This window comes from Bos indicus x Bos taurus, chromosome 28, assembly GCF_003369695.1.
Source record: "Bos indicus x Bos taurus breed Angus x Brahman F1 hybrid chromosome 28, Bos_hybrid_MaternalHap_v2.0, whole genome shotgun sequence".
NCBI lineage: Eukaryota > Metazoa > Chordata > Mammalia > Artiodactyla > Bovidae > Bos > Bos indicus x Bos taurus.
Window position 1 is genome coordinate 9,110,490 of NC_040103.1, and position 20,163 is coordinate 9,130,652.

General features: G+C 46.5%; 1 protein-coding gene across 1 annotated transcript in view; it reads left to right on the forward strand.

Moving 5' to 3' along the window:
- Window positions 1-460: 460 nt before the first annotated feature.
- Window positions 461-20,163, forward strand: part of EDARADD (EDAR associated death domain) — a 66,361-nt gene continuing 46,658 nt past the window's right edge. Inside the window, exons 1-3 of the mRNA XM_027530919.1 lie at window positions 461-1,020; window positions 14,806-14,864; window positions 19,646-19,685. Of these exons, the coding sequence (XP_027386720.1) occupies window positions 990-1,020; window positions 14,806-14,864; window positions 19,646-19,685 (130 nt within the window). The 5' untranslated portion in view covers window positions 461-989. The remainder of the gene's footprint in view (window positions 1,021-14,805; window positions 14,865-19,645; window positions 19,686-20,163) is intronic.

Sequence of the window (20,163 nt, forward strand, 5' to 3'; positions counted from 1 at the left end):
TACAAAAATACCCATACACAATCTTCCAAACACAAAGGCCACTCTCGGCCTTTGGGGTACCATGTGCTACCGCCAGTTTTGAGACAAAAACGTGAAATTCACTTCTGGGGGGATATACTGAAATGTAGATTTAAGAGCTGCCGGTCGGGGGCGAGGGGGGCGGGGGTGGAAATAGCATTTAAGTTCAGAAGTTGTATTTAGACTTTGGTTTACTAAAGAACCGATTCGGCATTTCTAAGGGAGTGCTAAGCTATTTTTCTAGCGAGGCTGTGCGACCGTGTATCAGGCTTCTTTTCACTCCTTTTGTGTTGCACTTAACCTGGAGGTCACGCAATAACCAATGCCAAAGAAAAATCAAAACAGAAATTATTAGCGTGTGCCATCATGCAGCGGCGTTCTCTGCCTAAAGATCAGGAAATGGTTTAAATATCAGATCGCCGCCAGGCATCTCAGCCCAGGCCTGTGCGCGGAGGGAAAGTTGCGTCCCGATTCAGGGCGAGATGAGGAGCCCGTAGGGCTACCTGTGACTGCAGCCAGGTTTTAAGGCTAATTAATAATTGCTTCGCCGCCGGTGCCGGGCAGCAGACACGCGAGCTCCGCGGCGGGACCTGCCGGGGGGACCTGGACGCGGGACTGGAAGGGAGCCCGTGGCGGGCGCTGGGAGTCCCGGGCAGCCGGGGACTCCTCCCCACGCCCGGCCTGTGGGACCCGGGTTTCCTCCTGCGCCTCCGGAGGGTTGCGGGGGGGATCGGGACGCGCGGGCAGGGGCTTTGCTAATTGCCAAGCAGGAAGTGAGCGCGGGGAAGAGCTGCGGAGAGAGGGAGGAGGAGACGCAGGAGGCGCTGGAGGAGGAGGGGCGCGCGGAGTCACTGAGATTTGCTCCCCGCGCGTCGGAACTGCAGGGCTCCCTGGCTCAGCACCCGGCTCTCCTCCCCAGTCCCGGAGGCCGCCCAGGCCCCTCGGGCGCCCGTCGGCCCCACCCCGCCCCCATGGCTTCTCCGGACGACCCTCTGCACGCAGGTAAGGTGACATCGCGCCGCGCCCTCACCTGGAGCGGGGACCGCGGGTCGCGAGATCTGGAGGTGCCAGCGGCTGCGGCAGGTTTGTCGGGGCCGAGCTCCCTGCGAGCCCTGAGGGGCGACCTGGGACCACCCTGGACCGCGGCGCCCCACCCAGGGTCGTTCAGGTCGGATCAGGAGACGCCGGAGGCGCCCGGGCCCCGAGGGAGCGGCTGCTGGTGGCACCCGCCTCCTGCGCCCCCCGCAGCCCCCGTCAATCCCTCGGATGCCTGAGACTCCCCTTTCCTCTTCCCACTCTGTGGCCCCAGCCGCTTTGTTCTGGACCCAGGGTGCCAGGTTGAAACAAGCCTCTCAAACCTCTCAGGCAGAGGAGAGCGCAAGGGGTGGGTGGGGGTGCTTTTCTTCCTCCCGAGCTCGTTCTTTCTCCCCACTCACGTGCTTTTTCATTTCTCCTCCTCTCTCCTCGTTTCACTTTTATTAAATGCTTTGGGTTCTAAATTTTGGCTCTTGGAGCTATTTCGTAAACCGCAAAACCAAGAGGTGACTCCCACCTGTGGGATCCCACCTGTAGAGGCCTTGGATTAGAACGGCCGCTAGTTCTGTCCTTATCGTTAAACATTGTTTGTACCTGAAGCCAGAATCCATCCTTTTCTTCCATCTGACTTGAAGTTAAGAACCGTAAAACACCGTGTTGTACCTGAGGTCAGGATCTAGCTGTTAATCTTACTTGAATTTAGAATCTTTCTCAGACTTCACCTTCGAGAATTCTCTGACCTTCCTCTCCCATAACCTTGGCTAATCCTCAATGAATGTTTGTTGAACACCCAAATGAATGAATGATGTATTCCCCAGAGCACACTGGGGCTGTTTCTAGTCTCCTTGAGGCAGGAAAGGTTAGAGAGAAACCCAGGTATATGGAACTGCTTAAAGACGTGTTTCCTGTTTTATTTCTTGGGCAGCATGGGCGCTTGACTGTTTCATTGTTCACTTGGGGCTTGAGCAGTTAGGAGGAGACAGACAGTACCTGGAGGTGAGTCAGAAGATCACTAAATTGGCATTGTGATGTGCTAGATCTGGGAGGGCTTCCTGGAGATCTTGAAGGAAGATCTAAATTATTCTTCAAGTGGGGAATGGTAAACATTTTATCCATAAGAAATGGAAAATAAATGTTTGGATATCCTTCTCCTCCCTCATTTTCATTGTTTGAAAAAACAAGAGGAAAATAAGGGAGAAATTCTGCCCTTGTCCCCCAGCTCTCGCCTCCACATCCACCTCCTCTTCTGAAAACCTGACTAGGTATAAGAGATGTTAAGCTAGATTTTATGAATGGTGGTTTCAGATCTTATTAAATGATGATGGTGAGGGAGATTCAAAAATATCTTTATAGGAACCCGTTGAATGGGGATATATAGGAAGTCTGCTTGGGCCCCCCACTCCCCCCCAGTCAGTGGCACCGGAGAAGGTGGGGGCTGGGACACAGCATCACGTATAAAAGCGTCAGTGAGTCAAAAGTATGATGAGGCCACCGGGGCAACTAGTGGGATCTTAGATGGCAGCAATAGCATTGCAGGATCTAGAGTTTCAGTCATGGTACTTAGTCTGTGTGGCCCAGCCAAGATGGAAGCATACAACCGGAAACAAAGGGGCTTGGAAATCCCAGCACACGTGGTAGGACGAGAGAGCCAAGGATGTCGTTCGGTATGAACCTGTCTCTTTTAAAAGGTAGAACCTAAACTTATAGTGGATTCTTTTTGGCTTCCTACAAAGGATGGGGAGCCCTCCTAAGTAGAGATGTCTCTGTCACTTGCAGAGATGCTTGAGAACATCTTCAGGCATCTGAATATACCCTCATGTCCATTCCCACTCTGGAATTCTACCAATTAGATAGAGTTCTTCCATTAAAAAGAAAGATTAAAAAATGACTTCTTTCTGACATCTCATTTCATTTCTATAACCACCAGGACACACCCACTTGCCCCTTTCATTTCTGTAGTGAAGCCACAAGTGGTGATAATGTGGAACTCGTTAAATGGAATTTTCCCGTCTCTACCCCAAACCTAGTTACCATGCTCTCTCACCTAATTTCCTGCACTGACCTCCCAACTTGTGTTTCCACACCCACTCTTGCTTTCCATCAACCTGATCACCTGAAAGTGGCTAGAGTGACCTTTTAATATCAACTCAGACCTGTCCTTCCTCTACTTAGAAACCTGAGCTGACTTTCCCATCTATCTCAGTCCTTTAACAGTGTACTCTGTACATGGACCTCTAGGTCTCACTTCAGTTGGTGAGCCTGCTCTGTCTCTCTGCGTTGCAGCCATGCCACCTCCTCTGTTTCCTCGAGAGCCCTGGACCACCTGCCTCCTGGCCTTTGCACATAGAAGTGAAAGTGAAAGTGAAGTCGCTCAGTCGTGTCCGACTCTTTGCGATCGGTGTACTGTAGCCCACAAAGCTCCTCCGTCCATGGGATTCTCCAGGCAAGAATACTGGAGTGGGTTGCCATTTCCTTCTCCTGTCCGCTCATCACCCCACTCCAGTTATCTCCTGCTTACCATTCAGATTTCAGATCAAAATGGATATAGATCTGGCTCCATGTTACACACTCTTGGTGCACCCTTCTAGCGCTTGTCACCATTTCTAGCCGTGAAATTTCACCATTGTCTTTCTCCCCCATTAAACTATGAGTTCTTAGACAGAAGGCTCGACAGTTTATCTCCAACACCCGGGCCCATACACAGCACATAGTAAGCCTTGGCTAAACACTTATCATCTCAGTAAATGAATTGTTGTTCAGTTGCTCAGTCATGTCCGACTCTGCAACCCCATGAACTGCAGCACACCAGGCTTCCCTGTCCTTCAACGTCTCCCAGAGTTTGATCACACTCGTGTCCATTGAGTCGGTGATGCCATCCTACCATCTCACCATGTCATCTTCTGTCATCTCCTTCTCCTCCTGCCTTCAATCTTTCCCAGCATCAGGGTCTTTTCCAATGATTTGGTTCTTCCCATCAAGTGGTGAAAGTATTGGAGCTTCAGCTTCAGCATCAGTCCTTCCAGTGAATATTCAGGGTTGATTTTCTTTAGGATTGACTGGTTTGATCTCCCTGCAGTTCAAGGGACTCTCAGGAGTCTTCTCCTGAACCACAGTTTGTGGGGATCAATTCTTTGGTGCTCAACCTTTTTTATTGTACAGTTTTTAACATCCATACATGACTACTGGAAAAACCATAGCTTTGGCTATACGGACCTTTGTAGGCAAATGAGTGGAAAATATAAAATGTAACTACCTATGCCTCAAACAATGACAAACTTAGCATATTAAAAAGCAGAGATGTTACTTTGCCAACAAAGGTCCCTATAGTCAAAGTTATGGTTTTTCCAGTAGTCATGTATGGATGTGAGAGTTGGACCATAAAGAAGGCTGAGCGCTGAAGAATTGATGCATTTGAACTGTGGTGTTGGAGAAGACTCTTGAGAGTCCCTTGGACTGCAGGGAGATCAAACCAGTCAATTCTAAAGAAAATCAACCCTGAATATTCACTGGAAGGATTGATGCTGAAGCTGAAGCTCCAATACTTGGGCTACCTCATGCGAAGAGCCGACTCATTGGAAAAGACCCCAATGCTGGGAAAGATTGAAGGCAGGAGGATAAGGGGATGACAGAGGATGAGATGGATAGATGGCATCACCGACTCAATGGACATGAGTTTGAGCAAACTCTGGAAGATGTTGAAGGACAGGGAAGCCTGGCGTGATACAATCTGTAGGGTTTCAAAGAATCATGCACAACTTAGCAACTGCACAATGCCTCAAACTGTGGGCAGCAAAAGCTCTTCCCATGTTGGCATCTTAGAAACTGATTCATTGAGTTAGATATATTAACTGGGTCACCTTGTAAAGTTGAAAAATAATAAAAATCTTTGTATATCCACATGCATATAACAAAGGTGAATAGTATTATACTGTATGATCTTAATTTAAAAAACAACTCTTTACACTAAAAAAATTTACATTGGAAGGAAAATAGTCATGCTGGTTACAGTGTAGTCAGTCTCTATCTCTACCACTAATAAACCATCCAACGTGGAATGAGTCAGAATTGCCTGCCGAATGTGAATAAAATCTGGTTTGCGTTCATACAGATATTAAGGAGAGAAAGAAGGAGGCTTTGAAAGTCAAGGGAGTTGGGGAGGTAGAAGAGTTCATTGCTTCGTTGCAGTGAGTTAAGTGCCCTGGGCCACAGCACACCAGGGTACGTTCTACCTTTGCTCGTTCTCTGGATCTTGTTTGCACTGCACAGTGGAGCTGCTCTCTGGGAGCCCTGGCCCTAGAGACTGGCTCAGCACAGCCCCGTAGGTGGCCTCTCACCTCTCTTGCACCCCTCTGAGCCTTCCTGGCTTGGATGGGTCTGAGGTGGCACCCTGTCCTCTGGCAAACACCAGTAGCACTAAACCAGGGCTAAAGTGGGAGCATCCTTGTTATCAAAGCTAGGCCAGTCGGTTCCTCCACATCCACCAGAAAGTGGTGACAGGCTTCCTTCTTCTTTTTTCCTTCCCCTTCCTATGGGTTTTTCCAATGCCCACTTCATTTCTTTCCCTTTCTCACCATGCCTCTAAGTTTTCTTCTCTCTACCCAAGTGTTTTCCCCTCGTCTGTGTCTCCTTTCCGTCCCTTGGTTCATCTCTTCCTCTCCTCTCGCTTCCCTTGCCCTCTTCGATTGGACCCCCTCAGCTTGGCCACCATCCAGAGGCACACCTTCTTGATCCCTGGCTCTTTCTCAGCTTGTTCAGCCCCTGCTCTGAGGCCCAAGGATGACAGAGCAGGGCTGCCTAAGACGGGGAAGAAGATTACACAGCTCTCCTACCCTGAGAGCTTCTGTAATCCCGAATACGGTTAGGGCTCTAGGGCTCCTTTAGACTCAGGAGTGAAAACAGCTGTAGGTCAAAAGAAAAGCTTAGGTACGAAAATAATAACAAAGGAAAAATAAATTAACTCTGATATCACAGGTTCAAAGAATTGCCTTTAATTCTTCCCTAAGAAGTGTAAGAGGCCCCACTGTCTTGGCTCCTGAGAATTGAGAAAGCCAGTAAGCTGTGACACGCTTTCCTCTTTGTTTCCCTGAAAGAACATCTTTAGAGGAGATCTTTGAACTTCCTCTGAAAATCTGTCTCGAGGAACTTTTGGCCCTTATCTAATGTGATTCATAAGGGGAGATGTCTGGACATGACCGGGCTGCTCTTGGGCAACTCACCCGTGTCTGTGTTTCTGTGTTGGGCAGCTCTCCTCCATCATTCCTGGTGGAGAGGCTGCCAGCTGCAGTCCACAGGCTCCAGGGCTCCTGGGAATTCTCAACTGGAAGCTGATGAGAGCTGGGTCTTTGAGTGGATGATGGGTAGATGGGATTTTGCATTTAGAGTTGATGCTGGAATGATGACCGCTTTGGGGAATGTTGGGTGAGTGTATTTTGCACATGGGAAGGACATGAATTTGAGGGCCCGAGAGTGAATCGTTACAGGTTGAACTCTTCCCTGCACCCCGCAAATTTTGTTGGCATCCAAACCCCCAATAACTTAGAGTGTGACTTTATTTGGGAATAGAGTCTTTACAGAAGCAGTCAAAATGAAGTCATTAGAGTGGGCTCTCATGGAATGTGACTGGTACCCTTATAAGAAGGGAAATTCTGGGCACAGAGATCCCCCTCCCCCTCCCCCCAGGAAAGCGTGTCATCAGGTGGTCAGTGCATGGACCACTTCTGGTACCCTGAAGGTAGTGGAAAACAGGCAGATTTTGAAGTCAGAAAGTCCCAGATCCAAATTCTGGCTTTTCCTTTGCCCTGTGACTTTGGGCACTGAGTATGGATAAAGGAGAGGCATGGTCCTTTCTCAGAGTGGCTCTGAGAATGAACTGGGACTCTGTGTAAACCAGGCAGCCTCGGGGGGCACTGTATAAGAGGGAGCTGTAATTGTAACTGGGCTTCCTGTGACCGTCACCTGAAGATGCTCCTTTTCCTGTGGGGCCTGTACTTCTCACTACTCATGGACTTAAAAAAAAATTATATACATATATGTAGAATATTTATTTATTAGCATGCAGGATCCTAGTTCCCCAACTAGAGATCGAACCCATGCCCCCTACATTGGGAATGTGGAGTCTTAACCCCTGGGCCACCAGGGAAGTCCCCACTCATGGACTCAGAAAGCTGGAAGAGCATATGGAGGCTCTCTGTTCACCCCTGAATAGTGAAGATTGGGATTTTGAGGCTCAGAGAAGTAAGTGACAGCCTCACTTGCTCTCACCTGGGGCTCTGGGAGCCAGGCTGGGTGTCCCTCCAGCTGCCCAGTGACATCAGTTCACCATTGGGTTTCACTCATACCTTTTGAGGATCTCCCCAGGAGATGCTCATATGAATGAAACATCTTCTCACTGCCAGCAGTGAAATCCACTTTGGTCAGTTACCAGCGCATTTGGGGTGAGCTCTGCTTTGTGTGGGGTCCTAGTGGTAAAGAACCTGCCTGCAGGAGATGTAAGAGATGGGGTTCGATCCTTAGGTTGGGGAGATCCCCTGGAGGAGGAAATGGCAACCCACTGCAGTATTCTTGCCTGAAGAATCCCACTGACAGAGGAGCCTCATGGGCTATGGTCCATAAGGGTTGCAAAGAATTGGACATGACTGAAGCAACTTAGCATGCACTGCCTCGTGTAGAGTCACCGATCCAGGAGAGTGGAGGCAACTTTGGGAGAGTATAGTGACAGCCAGGAGCAGTAGAAAGGTCCCACCAGCCCCTACTGACCTGCTGGCCTTGCACCTTGGAGCTCATGTGGTTCTTCTTTTTGTGTCAACTCCTTTGTGCTCTTGTCTTGTCTGATATCAGAACCGTGTCTGGGGGCCCAGCCTGCTGTTACCTGGGGCCTGTAAAAATAAACATTTTAAAGCTTCAAAGTAAACTATTTTATTTTATACTTAATAATATTGTCAACATGTGGGTCCAAGAGCTCTAAGAAAATACTTTAGGACAAACGCTTACTGCTAGACTGGTCTCAAATAACCAGGATCAGTCCTCCTCCAGATAATCTTTGGGCACACAACACGGGCCTGGGAGAACAAGCACAAAGGGGGCCCCCTCGGGCCGGGTTCTGGGTCTGTGGGCAGATTTGACACTAACACTTTAGGAAGAACTTGGACCCAGCCTGGTCCAAGTCAGAGGCTGGTATAGTTACCACCATTTGAGTGAAAATAATAAAAAACAGAAACAAAAATGGAACTTCCCTGGTGGTCCAGTGGTTAAGAATCTGCTTTCCAATGTAGGGGGTGCAATTTTGACCCCTGGCTGGGGAACTAAGATCCCACATGCCAAGAGGCACTTAAGCCCACTTGCTGTAACTGTTGAGCCCATGTACTGCAACTGGAGAACCCCCAGCCCACAATGAAAGACCCCGTGTGCCACAACTAAGACCTGAGGCAGCCAAATAAATAAATTAAAATAATAATAATAATAAAAGACCTCAAAGGGCTTCAAAGACTAGTTCTAAACCCGTTGTGGATGTGACTGCTGATAGAAGCAAGGTCCGATGCTGTAAAGAGCAATATTGCAAAGGAACCTGGAATGTTAGGTCCATGATTCAAGGCAAATTGGAAGTGGTCAAACAGGAGATGGCGAGAGTGAATGTCGACATTCAGCGAATTAAAATGGACTGGAATGGGTGACTTTAACTCAGATGACATCTGCTACTGTGGGCAGGAATCCCTTAGAAGAAATAGAGTAGCCATCACAGTGAACAAAAGAGTCCAAAATGCAGTACTTGGGTGCAATCTCAAAAACAACAGAATGATCTCTGTTTGTTTCCAAGGCAAACCATTCAATATCACAGTAATCCAAGTCTATGCCCCAACCAGTAATGCTGAAGAAGCTGAAGTTGAATGGTTCTATGAACGCCTACAAGACCTTTTAGAACTAACACCCGAAAAAGATGTCCTTTTCATTATAGGGGACTGGAATGCAAAAGTAGGAAGTCAAGAAACACCTGGAGTAACAGGCAAATTTGGCCTTGGAGTACGGAATGAAGCAGGGCAAAGGCTAATAGAGTTTTGCCAAGAGAACGCACTGGTCAGAGCAAACACCTTCTTCTAACAACGCAAGAGAAGACTCTACACATGGACATCACCAGATGGTCAACACCAAAATCAGATTGATTATATTATTTGCAGCCAAAGATGGAGAAGCTCTATACAGTCTGCAAAAACAAGACCAGAAGCTGACTGTGGCTCAGATCATGAACTTTTTATTGCCAAATTCAGACTTAAATTGAAGAAAGTGGGAAAAACCACTAGACCATTCAGGTATGACCTAAATCAAATCCCTTATGATTATACAGTGGAAGTGAGAGATAGATTTAAGGGCCTAGATCTGATAGATAGAGTGCCTGATAAACTATGGATGGAGGTTCGTGACATTGTACAGGAGACAAGGAGCAAGACCATCCCCAAGAAAAAGAAATGCAAAAAAGCAAAATGGCTGTCTGGGGAGGCCTTACAAATAGCTGTGAAAAGAAGAGAAGGGAAAAGCAAAGAAGAAAAGGAAAGATATAAGCATCTGAATGCAGAGTTCCAAAGAATAGCAAGGAGAGATAAGAAAGCCTTCCTCAGTGATCAGTGCAAAGAAATAGAGGAAAATAATAGAATATGAAAGACTAGAGATCTCTTCAAGACTATTAGAGATATTAAGGGAACATTTCTTGCACAGATGGGCTCAATAAAGGACAGAAATGGTATGGACCTAACAGAAGCAGAAGATATTAAGAAGAGGTGGCAAGAATACACAGGAGAACTACACAAAAAAGATCTTCATGATCCAAAAAATCATGATGGTGTGATCACTCACCTACAGCCAAACATCCTGGAATGTGAAGTCAAGTGGGCCTTAGGAAGCATCACTATGAACAATGCTAGTGGAGGTGATGGAATTCCAGCTGAGCTATTTCAAATCCTGAAAGATGATGCTGTGAAAGTGCTGCACTCAATATGCCAGCAAATTTGGAAAACTCAGCATTCACCACCTGACTGGAAAAGTCAGTTTTCATTCCAATCCTAAAGAAAGGCAATGCCAAAGAATGCTCAAACTACTGCACATTTGCACCCATCTCAGACACTAGCAAAGTAATGCTCAAAATTCTCCAAGCCAAGCTTCAGTAATACGTGAACTGTGAACTTCCAGGTGTTCAAGCTGATGTTAGAAAAGGCAGAGGAACTAGAGATCAAATAGCCAACATCTGCTGGATCATCGAAAAAGCAAGAGAGTTCCAGAAAAACATCTATTTCTGCTTTATTGACTATGCCAAAGCCTTTGACTGTGTGGATCACAGTAAACTGTGGAAAATTCTGAAAGAGAAGAGAATACCAGACCACCTGACCTGCCTCTTGAGAAATCTGTATGCAGGTCAAGAAGCAACAGTTAGAACTGGACATGGAACAACAGACTGGTTCCAAATAGGAACAGGAGTACGTCAAAGCTGTACATTGTCACCCTGCTTATTTAACTTATATGCAGAGTACATCTTAAGAAATGCTGGGCTGGAGGAAGCACAAGCTGGAATCAAGATTGCCGGGAGAAATATCAATAACCTCAGATATGCAGATGACACCACCCTTATGGCAGAAAGTGAAGAGGAACTAAAAAGCCTCTTGATGAAAGTGAAAGAGGAGAGTGAAAAAGTTGGCTTGAAGCTCAACATTCAGAAAACTAAGATCACGGCATCCAGTCCCATCACTTCATGGGAAATAGATGGGGAAACAGTGAAAACAGTGGCTGACTTTATATTTTGGGGCTCCAAAATCACTGCAGATGGTGACTGCAGCCATGAAATTAAAAGATGCTTGTTCCTTGGAAGCAAAGTTATGACCAACCTAGACAGCATATTGAAAAGCAGAGACATTACTTTGCCAACAAAGGTCCATCTAGTCAAGGCTATGGTTTTTCCAGTAGTCATGTATGGATGAGAGTTTAGTTCATTTCAGTCACTCAGTCGTGTCCAACTCTTTGCGACCCCATGAATCGCAGCACGCCAGGCCTCCCTGTCCATCACCAACTCCTGTAAAGAAAGGTGAGCACTGAAGAATTGATGCTTTTGAACTGTGGAGTTGGAGAAGACTCTTGAGAGTCTGTTGGACAGAAGGAGATGCAACCGGTCCATCTTAAAGGAGATCAGTCCTGGGTGTTCATTGGAAGGACTGATATTGAAGCTGAAACTCCAATACTTTGGCCACCTGATGGGAAGAGCTGACTCATTGGAGAAGACTCTGATGCTGGGAAAGATTGAGGGCAAGAGAAGGGGACAACAGAGGATGAGATGGTTGGATGGTATCACCAACACAATGGACATGGGTCTGGGTGGACTCTGGGAGTTGGTGATGGACAGGGAGGCCTGGCGTGCAGCAGTTCATAGAGTTGCAAAGAGTCAGACATGACCGAGCGAGTGAACTGAACTGAACTGAAACCCATTGCCTTGCTGGATTGCCCTCTCGCTCTGCTGTTGTCCTTCCGAAAACAACAACGACAAAAATTAAATTCTCCTTGCCCTTCTCATCTTAAATTTCATTTATTCTCAGAGATTTCAGACCAAAGCAAGAGCCTTTGGGCTTCCAAACACTTGTTGTTGGCAATCCATATTTTCCTGTTCACCCCATCACCCTCTGAGGCGCAGATTCTCAAGGGGAATCATTCCCAAACCTGGACCAGAGTAACACTGATCAGCTGGGTGTGGAAACCAGCCACCTGGACCCCCTCGTGTTACAGGGGAAGAGCCTGAGGCTGAGAACAATTATGCGAGTCATGCAGGGTCACCGTGTTACTCAGACTACTAGGTCTCAGTGGTGTGGTGGCGAGACCCACGCCTTCTCCCAGAGCTCTGTGCACCTTCCCTTTAACTGTTTCACTTGCATCCTCACTGCTGCTTTGTGGGTATTTCTGCCTTTCCCCAGCTGTCTCCTCCATTTTCTTCTTTATTTTTTTCCTTTTACTTCCTCTCACATTAATGTCTCTATAGGAAAGAAACCCTACGTGTCATAGGATACCTGCACAGGATACCTGCTAAAATTCCACACCCGTGGTGGAGATAATCATTTAAAGTATTATCATCCAAGGACTTCCCTGGCCATCCAGTGGTTGAGACTCTGTGCTCCCACTGCAGGGGGCACAGATTTGATCTCTGATCAGGGAACTAAGATCCCACAAGCCACTCAGCCAAAAAAAAAAAAAAGGTATTGTCATTCAGATACACTTTAGGGAAAATGAAATGGTTGAGACTAGGCTGTGATTGGAGGAGGGAAGAAGGGACTTGAGGCTCCTCAGTGTGTCTTCTGCTACCCACTCCCTATCCAAGAGCCAGAACATGAGAAGGATGGAAAAACAAAACTGGAAAAGCAAATCCAAGTGTCTGGCTAGACCTAGTTGAAGACCACTAATGTGTCATGTTCTGTTTCATCTCTAAGCCTTCGCCTATGCTTCGCCCTCTAGACAAGAATGCTTTCCCCTCCCTGACTCTTTCTCCTGGCTAGCTTCAACTCAACCTTCCAGACTCTGGAATCACTTCCTGTGCAGGCTCTTCTCTCTCCACCAGGCACCCCAGGTCAGGCTTGTGTTCCTCCCACGTGTTTCCATGTCCTTCTGCATTTCTACTGTCTTCACACCATGTGCTCTGTGTTATAACTGTCTGTTGTTTGGGCAGCAGGAGTCCTGTAAACTCAGACGGAGTTAGCAACACAGTTTCTTCTTACTGTCTTTATATCCATTTAAACACAAGTCTGAGTCTGTCTGCTGGGCTGGCAGGAAATTCCATTTCAGTCTGAACTGGGCACCTTCCTTAGTGTAACACAGGACTCTAAGAGGATGATATGGCGCTTGGAAAAGGAGGGGCCTTTAATTTTTTGTGCATCAGAGTCCAAGCCTGAGAAGACTCTGAGATCTAGGAACCCTCTGTTTCTGTGCCAGACCCACATCACGGGATTTCTTTGCTGGGGCTGGAGGCCCTGGGACCCAGGGGCTAGCCCCCTCTGTGCATTCTGTGATGTGATCTTGCCAGGGACAAGGGCACAGTCCCTACTTGTGGAGTTGCAGGGGTCTGTCCCCTGCTCCATGGGGGGACACTGGGAAAAGCTCTCTCCGTCTGCACCCACTCCTCTGGGCCACCTCCTTTAATCTCTTCATTGACTGTAGCCTATCATAAAACAGGTAAAGAGATGTTCCCTTCACATGACTTTTCCTTTGGGCATTGTCAACACCCACAGGGAGAAGAATGTGAAAAGTACAGACACATTCTCAATGAAAGACATCTAGGGAGAAGGAGCAAACCTCTACAGGTTGTCCAGTCCTGTTTGGATGCCCCAAGGCGTTCCCAGGACCTAGGACCTGGGCCACATTATGTACTTCATGATGATTTGGGAGAAAAATGAAAGTTGAATCTGGACTGGTCTAAGGCTGCCACTTAGGGTTTTGCAGCTTGTGTGCTGACTGCACCAATACTGAGTATCCCACTCAGATATGGTTATTGAGCAAGATAGTTTCCAGGCAGATGCTTCCTAAAGTGTCTAGTAAAGGGGGAGCTTTTCTCTCTCTAATTTTCTTTCTCAAAGTTATAATCAAATCGTTGCTGACCTGGGTCCTTGGACTCTTTAATCAGTTGTTGTTATTCAGTCACTCAGTCGTGTCTGGAGTCTCTGGGACCACGTGGACTGCAGCGCGCAAGGCTTCCTTGTCTTTTAATCAATAGAAACTGGTAAGAGACCAGATGAGGAATTCAGGCAAGGCTTTCTTTACTTGGAGTGAAAACAAGAAAACAGGTGCCCTTGCTCTCTACAGAGGGCAGGCTAGTTCCTTAAGTGGGGCGAGGGTGGGGATGGACCAGAGGGCTGGCTTCAGTGATCTGCCCACCCCCGTCGTGGTGCTGTGTGCAGGGATCGTATGCAGTTCCCTGCCTTGTTCCCAGCGCCTCAGAAATGGCAGTTGGTTTCTGCCCTTTTTGTGTTCCTTATTGTATGCTGTTCATAATTTGCCCCAACTGCACATACACACAGTTATTTTCAGTCCCTTATAGTTTCTTTGTATTTGTTGCTCAAGGAGATATTTGTCAGGTGTGAGCACTGCAGTAAAGAGTCCTAGGTCCCAGTCTGTCTCAAAATCCAAAGTGTAAAAGAGTCATTAATTAATATCATGTGTGCATCATTTGTAGTTATTTGTACCTCTGAGTGTTTGTAGACATTTGTAAGTAAACTGTTACAAAATATGTTTTTTTTACTATTATTTATTTTTGGCTGTGCTGGATCTTCACTGCTGCTGGTGGGCTTTCAGTGGATACAGTGGATTGTGGCAAGCAGTGGATATTCTCTAGTTGCAGTGTCTGGGCTTCTCATTGCAGTGGCCTCTCTTGTTCTAGAGCGCAGGCTCTAGGGCACGTGGGCTCAGCAGTTGTGGCTCACAAGCTTAGGTGCCCTGCGGCATGTGAGATCTTCCAGGACCAGCGATCAAACCTGTGTTCTCTGCATTGGCAGATGGACTCTTCACCACTGGACCACCAGCGAAATCCAAATTTTTTTTTTAATGTAGTTTGTCTTAATCACTTTCTTGATGCAGACTGAACCCATTCTTTCTTATTTTGTCTCTACTAATGATCAAAAGTAAGTTTCTCTCCAAACTGACGGGGGGGGGGTAGCTTGCATTTATATGAAGACAGTTATCAAAGGATACATTTGTGCTTTATAAGTTATAGAAAATTCTCTCATTGTGTTTTGTTTACAGATCATTTGGCAAAGGAACCAGTGGAAGACACGGACCCTAGCACTACATCCCTTAATACGGTAGGTTACGCATTTTACATTAATGGTGATGACTTTGATTCCCCCCACCCCCCACCCCCGCTTTGTTATTGGTGTTAGACTCTGTTCTTGTTTTGCACATGTCAGGAATGTTCTTCTTAGATTATGTGAGGTCTTTATCTACTTGTCTTTTTAAATATGTATTTTTATTTATTTTAAATTTATAATTTTTTTTGGCCACACCATGTGGCATGTGGAATCTTAGTTCCCCCACCAGGGATGGAACCTGTGTCCCCTGCAATGGAAGGCGAGTTCTTAACCACTGGACCACCAGAGAAGTCTCTGCTTGTCTAATTTTAATACTATTTTTAATGACCCCCTTCTTCAGAAATCAAAATATATAGCTTGAGATTGAAAGAAAAAATATGAACACCTTACAGTAATGGAGAGCTGCCCATATGTAGGTGGGCATACATTGTCAATTACCTCTTTTACCCCTGAAACAGTCCTGAAAGGTAAGCATTGCCTGCTTCGTAGATGAAAAACTGAGACTCAAGGGGTGAGGCAGTTGCCAAACTTGGAAGCAGGCCAGGTGGGATTCGAACCCGTCAGCTGGCTTCGGATCCCTGCCCCACCATCCCGTAACCACTCTGTGGTGTGTCTGCTGTGATAAAAGATTTTATTATTCTACTGGAGATGAGGATATGGCAATTAGCTGATTTGTAGAAAGTCAGCCAGACTGAAGAAGCCCTGCTCCCCTACTCGATATTGCCTCCTACTTATGACCAAATAAATGCCTTTGACAGCATCGTGTGTGTTACTGTGCATGCAGTGTGAGATACATTCCTGTTTTTCAAAGTATCCGGAGGATGCGATCTGTTGAGTCATGAAGAATTTGTATTAATTTAGTTAGAATGGCATAAAATGCTCTCAAGATATTTCAGTTCAGTGTCTTTAAGTCTTTGGTGGAGACTTCCCTGGTGGTGCAGTGGCTAAGACTCCGTGCTCCCAATGCACGGGGCCTGGGTTCAAGCCTTGATCAGGGAACTAGATCCTGCACTCCTCTGCTAAGACCCAGCACAGCCAAAAAAAAGGGGTGATTCACAAGGCACCTTAATGCCTTAGAGACCTGAAATGTTTGTCTTCATGGCCTTATATTATAACTACAGCCCAGTTTAATAAGTGTGGACAGCGTAGGGAATCAAACTTTGAGACACTGCAATTATGAACTCCTGTAAAAGCAGAGTACACAATGACCCCGTGGCCAGGTCTTATGATCCTCTCAGGCGTAGCCTGTTACTAAAGCCATGGGTTCTATAGAGCAGCGGTCCCCAACTTTTTTGGCACCAGGGATCGGTTTCATTGCAGACAAATTTTCCACAGACCAGGTGGGGATGGGTGGTGTGGGGATGATTCAAGTGCATTATATTTATTGTGCACTTTATTTCTGTTATTATTACATCAGCTCCACTTCAGATCATCAGGCATCAGATCCCAGAGGTTGGGGACCCCTGCCAAAGGGTTACTTAATCCACCCTTCACGGTGCCTGACCTGTGGTTGTCTTGCTGTCCACTCGATCCCCTGACACCAGGGTCTGCCTTCCTTGGGGGCCCCCTCCTTATGGCTCACCTTGAGTCCTGGCTGCCTCTCCTCACTCCTCTTTGACTCCAGGACAAATTACCTTTACTGCAGCTTCCCTGTATTCGTTTGTTGGGGCTGCCTGACAAGGTCCTGCAAATGGACTAAAAATCAAGGGCTGTGCTCCCTCTGAAAGCTGCAGGGAAGAATCCTGCCTTGTGTCTCTGGCTTCTGGCGGTTGTCAGAAGTTCGTGGTGTCCCTGGGCTTGTAGATGCTCCCCTCCTCTCTCTTCCTTCAGTGGCACGTGGCCATCTTCTCCCTGTGTGTCTGTGTCTCTTCTCTTCTTACAAGAATGTCTGTCCTGTTAGATGAAGGGCCCACCCTACACCAGTGTGACCTCATCTTAACTAATTCTGTCTACATTGACTCTGTTTCCAATAAGGTCACAGTCTGAGGGACTAGGGGTTAGGACTTCGACATATACGGGGTGTGCACAGATTTCAGCCATAACATTCCTGCTGCTTTCAGGATTAAATTTATAGTCCTTGACATGGCACATGAGGTCCTCTTGTCTCAGCATCCCAGTCGTGTGCAGCTATTTGCTGCTCCTCAGATGCCCCACGTCCTCTTGCCATCCTGGGATACCCCTAATGCTGGCCCTTGCCTGCTTCCTCATGTAGTGAGCTCCTAGTGAGCTCCCTGCTACTCAACTTAAGCATTCCTTACCTGGAAAGCCTTCTCTGCCTTATCCTGGGGCATTCAGCTGTTGTCTTCTCTATTTTTTTATGCTATTGTGTGGGGATGATTTGCTTGCCTGGCTTTCTGCAAGGCTGTGCCGACCATGTTCTTGTATGCAGAGGTGGGCACCAAGCAGGCAGCAGTGTTTGGTGAGTCAAGCTTCCTGAGATCCTAGAATGGCACCTCAGTCCCTTCACCTCACTTCCAGGGTCTTCCATGGAAACCAGCTCCATTATTTCATATCCACCTGTGTCTTCCTTTTCCACCCCCAGCCTCGTCTCTGCTGCAGGCTGACCAGTCTTCCAACCACCTGGCCTTGATCCTCTATGTCCACCATCTGCAATGGCCATGCTGAGTCCTGAGCACCCTCTAGGCCCGCTCAACTGTCAGTCTGTCTGGGGAACCCACACTTGTTTGTTCTTGTAGACTGAACTTAGTCAAAACCTTGGGATGGTCCCTTCTCTTGAAACACTCACAGTCTGAGACAGATACTTTGAAAAGAGTCTGAGAAGTACTACAGTATAGGTGTGTTTTCCACGTTGTAGGGGGCAGAGTACGGGGAAGGATTTAGTCTTTTAAGTTCTTTCTGACTGATGTTTATTTTTTCTCCACTGAAGATTGTGGTGTATTATAGCAAAAGGATTCAGATTCAAGTCAGCCAAAGGAGGAGGAGCATAGGTCAGGGCCCAGGAGAGTTGTAAGCAGGTGGCTTTCAGTTCCCCTCTCAGCTGTGTGGACAGTGTTTACAGGTCTTAGTAAGGGTGTGTGATGATACACACAGAGTACTGACAGCCAGGGAAGCTTATCCTGCCTTTGGTGTCCAAAGTGTTCTTGGGGCTCAGTTGTATAGACATGCTTGACCACCAGTGTGTCTGACCTTAAACCCCAGGCCCTTCAAAGGTTGAATTGATAACATAAAGATTAATTTCTTTTGTGGAAAGAGGTTGGAGGCTTCTGCTCCAAAGAAACTCCAAAGAAAGGCATTTAAAACAGAGTCTCTGGATGCCCAAGTCCCTTCCATAAAATGGAATAGGACTTTTCTGGTGGTCCAGTGGTTAAGACTGCTGCTGCTAAGTCATTCAGTCGTGTCCGACTCTGTGCAACCCCATAGATGGCAGCCCACCAGGCTCCCCCATCCCTGGGATTCTCCAGGCAAGAACACTGGAGTGGGTTGCCATTTCCTTCTCCAATGCATGAAAGTGAAAAGTGAAAGTGAAGTCGCTCAGTCGTATCCAACTCTTAGCGACCCTATAGACTGCAGCCTTCCAGGCTCCTCCATCCATGGGATTTTCCAGGCAAGAGTACTGGAGTGGGGTGCCATTGCCTTCTCCATGGTTAAGACTACACGATCCCAATACAAGGGGCACAGATTCCATCCCTGGTCAGGGAACTAAAATCCCACTCGGGCATCCAAAGTTTGGTATTCATGGAAGGTCTTAGAATCAGCCCCTCAAGGATACTGAGTGACGACTGTATGTCAGCCTTCTTTTAACTCCTGATCAATAAGCAAAATTAAATACATAGATGACAACCATGTAAACTCGAACATCCATAGAATATTGGACTATGTTAAGGAAGTCATGTTAATTTTAAAGCTTAATAATGTTAATAAACTCAGTTTGTTTGTTTGTTTGTTTCCATTAAAAAAATAATCCCTGGTTCTGCATTTCTCTTCTTCCTCTGTCCAAGGAAGACAGTGGTGAGACCTACAGGAGAGTTGGGAGGTGCAGCTTTGTTTAAGCTGGAGAGCCGTGGACCCAAAGGCCCAGAGGAGATGATGGTGGAACTGAGGCAGGGTCAGAGGCAGGCTAGGGAAATTGGGTACATTCAAGCTTCTCTCATAGAAATCTACAGAAAACAACTATATTGTGTAATCTGAAGTAGAAGTTTCCAGAAGCTTAGATACCTGCATATTTATCAGTACCAACAAAGACATACGTGATTGCAAGAGCATTTGCTCTTTTGAATTCCCTGTGACAGTACTGCCGTCAACGAAAGCATTGAGGAACTGTGCATAATTGTGCATAATAGGTGACTGATCTTCGTGCAACTTACGGGATACTTACCTTTTCGATCCTGTCAACCCAGGACAGAGCTCTCCAGCTGTGAGAGCTGCCCAGAATACATGCTTGTTGACCCAAATGCATGTCACACAAATGGTGAGAAAAGATATGACAGTCCCTCAATTTTGAGCTGCAGGAAGTAAAATAACACTGCAGACAAGAGAGGAAGTGTGGTTTAGTGGTCAGAGCTGAAGGCTTGTTCTGTTTCATGTTCTACCATTGACATCTCATCAAATTTGATTTCATCTCTATAAAATCGAGAATCAAAACAAGCCATGGGTCAGGCTTGATATGGATATGGATAAATTCAAGGCTAAAAACTTGCAAGGTTTTAAATGAAAATCATGATTTTCCCAAGACAAAGCTTTCTTTTCACTTTGATCTTATAATTGACTATGGTGTTTAAAAAAAATAACTTTCCCCTTTTGTTGGTTTTCTACAGTCAGACAAGTATCCCATTCAAGACACAGGACTCCCTAAAGGTATGTACAGTGAATGCAACAACTTGTGCTTGTGATTATTCTCCTGTCCTGAACAAAGCACTAGTCAGAGTTAAGTTTTAATTTGTTAAAATTGTGGAACAGAAACATACGGATAATTTAGTGCCTGATTTGATCATCTGTAGTATGGATTTTTTAATTAAAATCTAGAAGTGATTTTAGATCAAATGATACCTCAAGTTCCTACGGTGTTTTTAGCATGCTTAAAATGAAGACAACCAGGACTGTGGGTTGCAAGTGACAGAAATATAACTCAAATTAGTTTAAAAAGGTGGCGGAGCAGGGACTTCCCTGGTGGTTAAGACCCTGAACTTCCAATGCAGGGGACACAGGTTTGATCCCTGGTTGGGGAACTAAGGTTCTGCATGCTGCATGGTGCGGCCCCAAACCAATAAAAACGAAAAAGGGGAGAGGAAGGATTTGGTGGTTTAGTGTCTTTGAGTCTGTTAAATCCAAACAT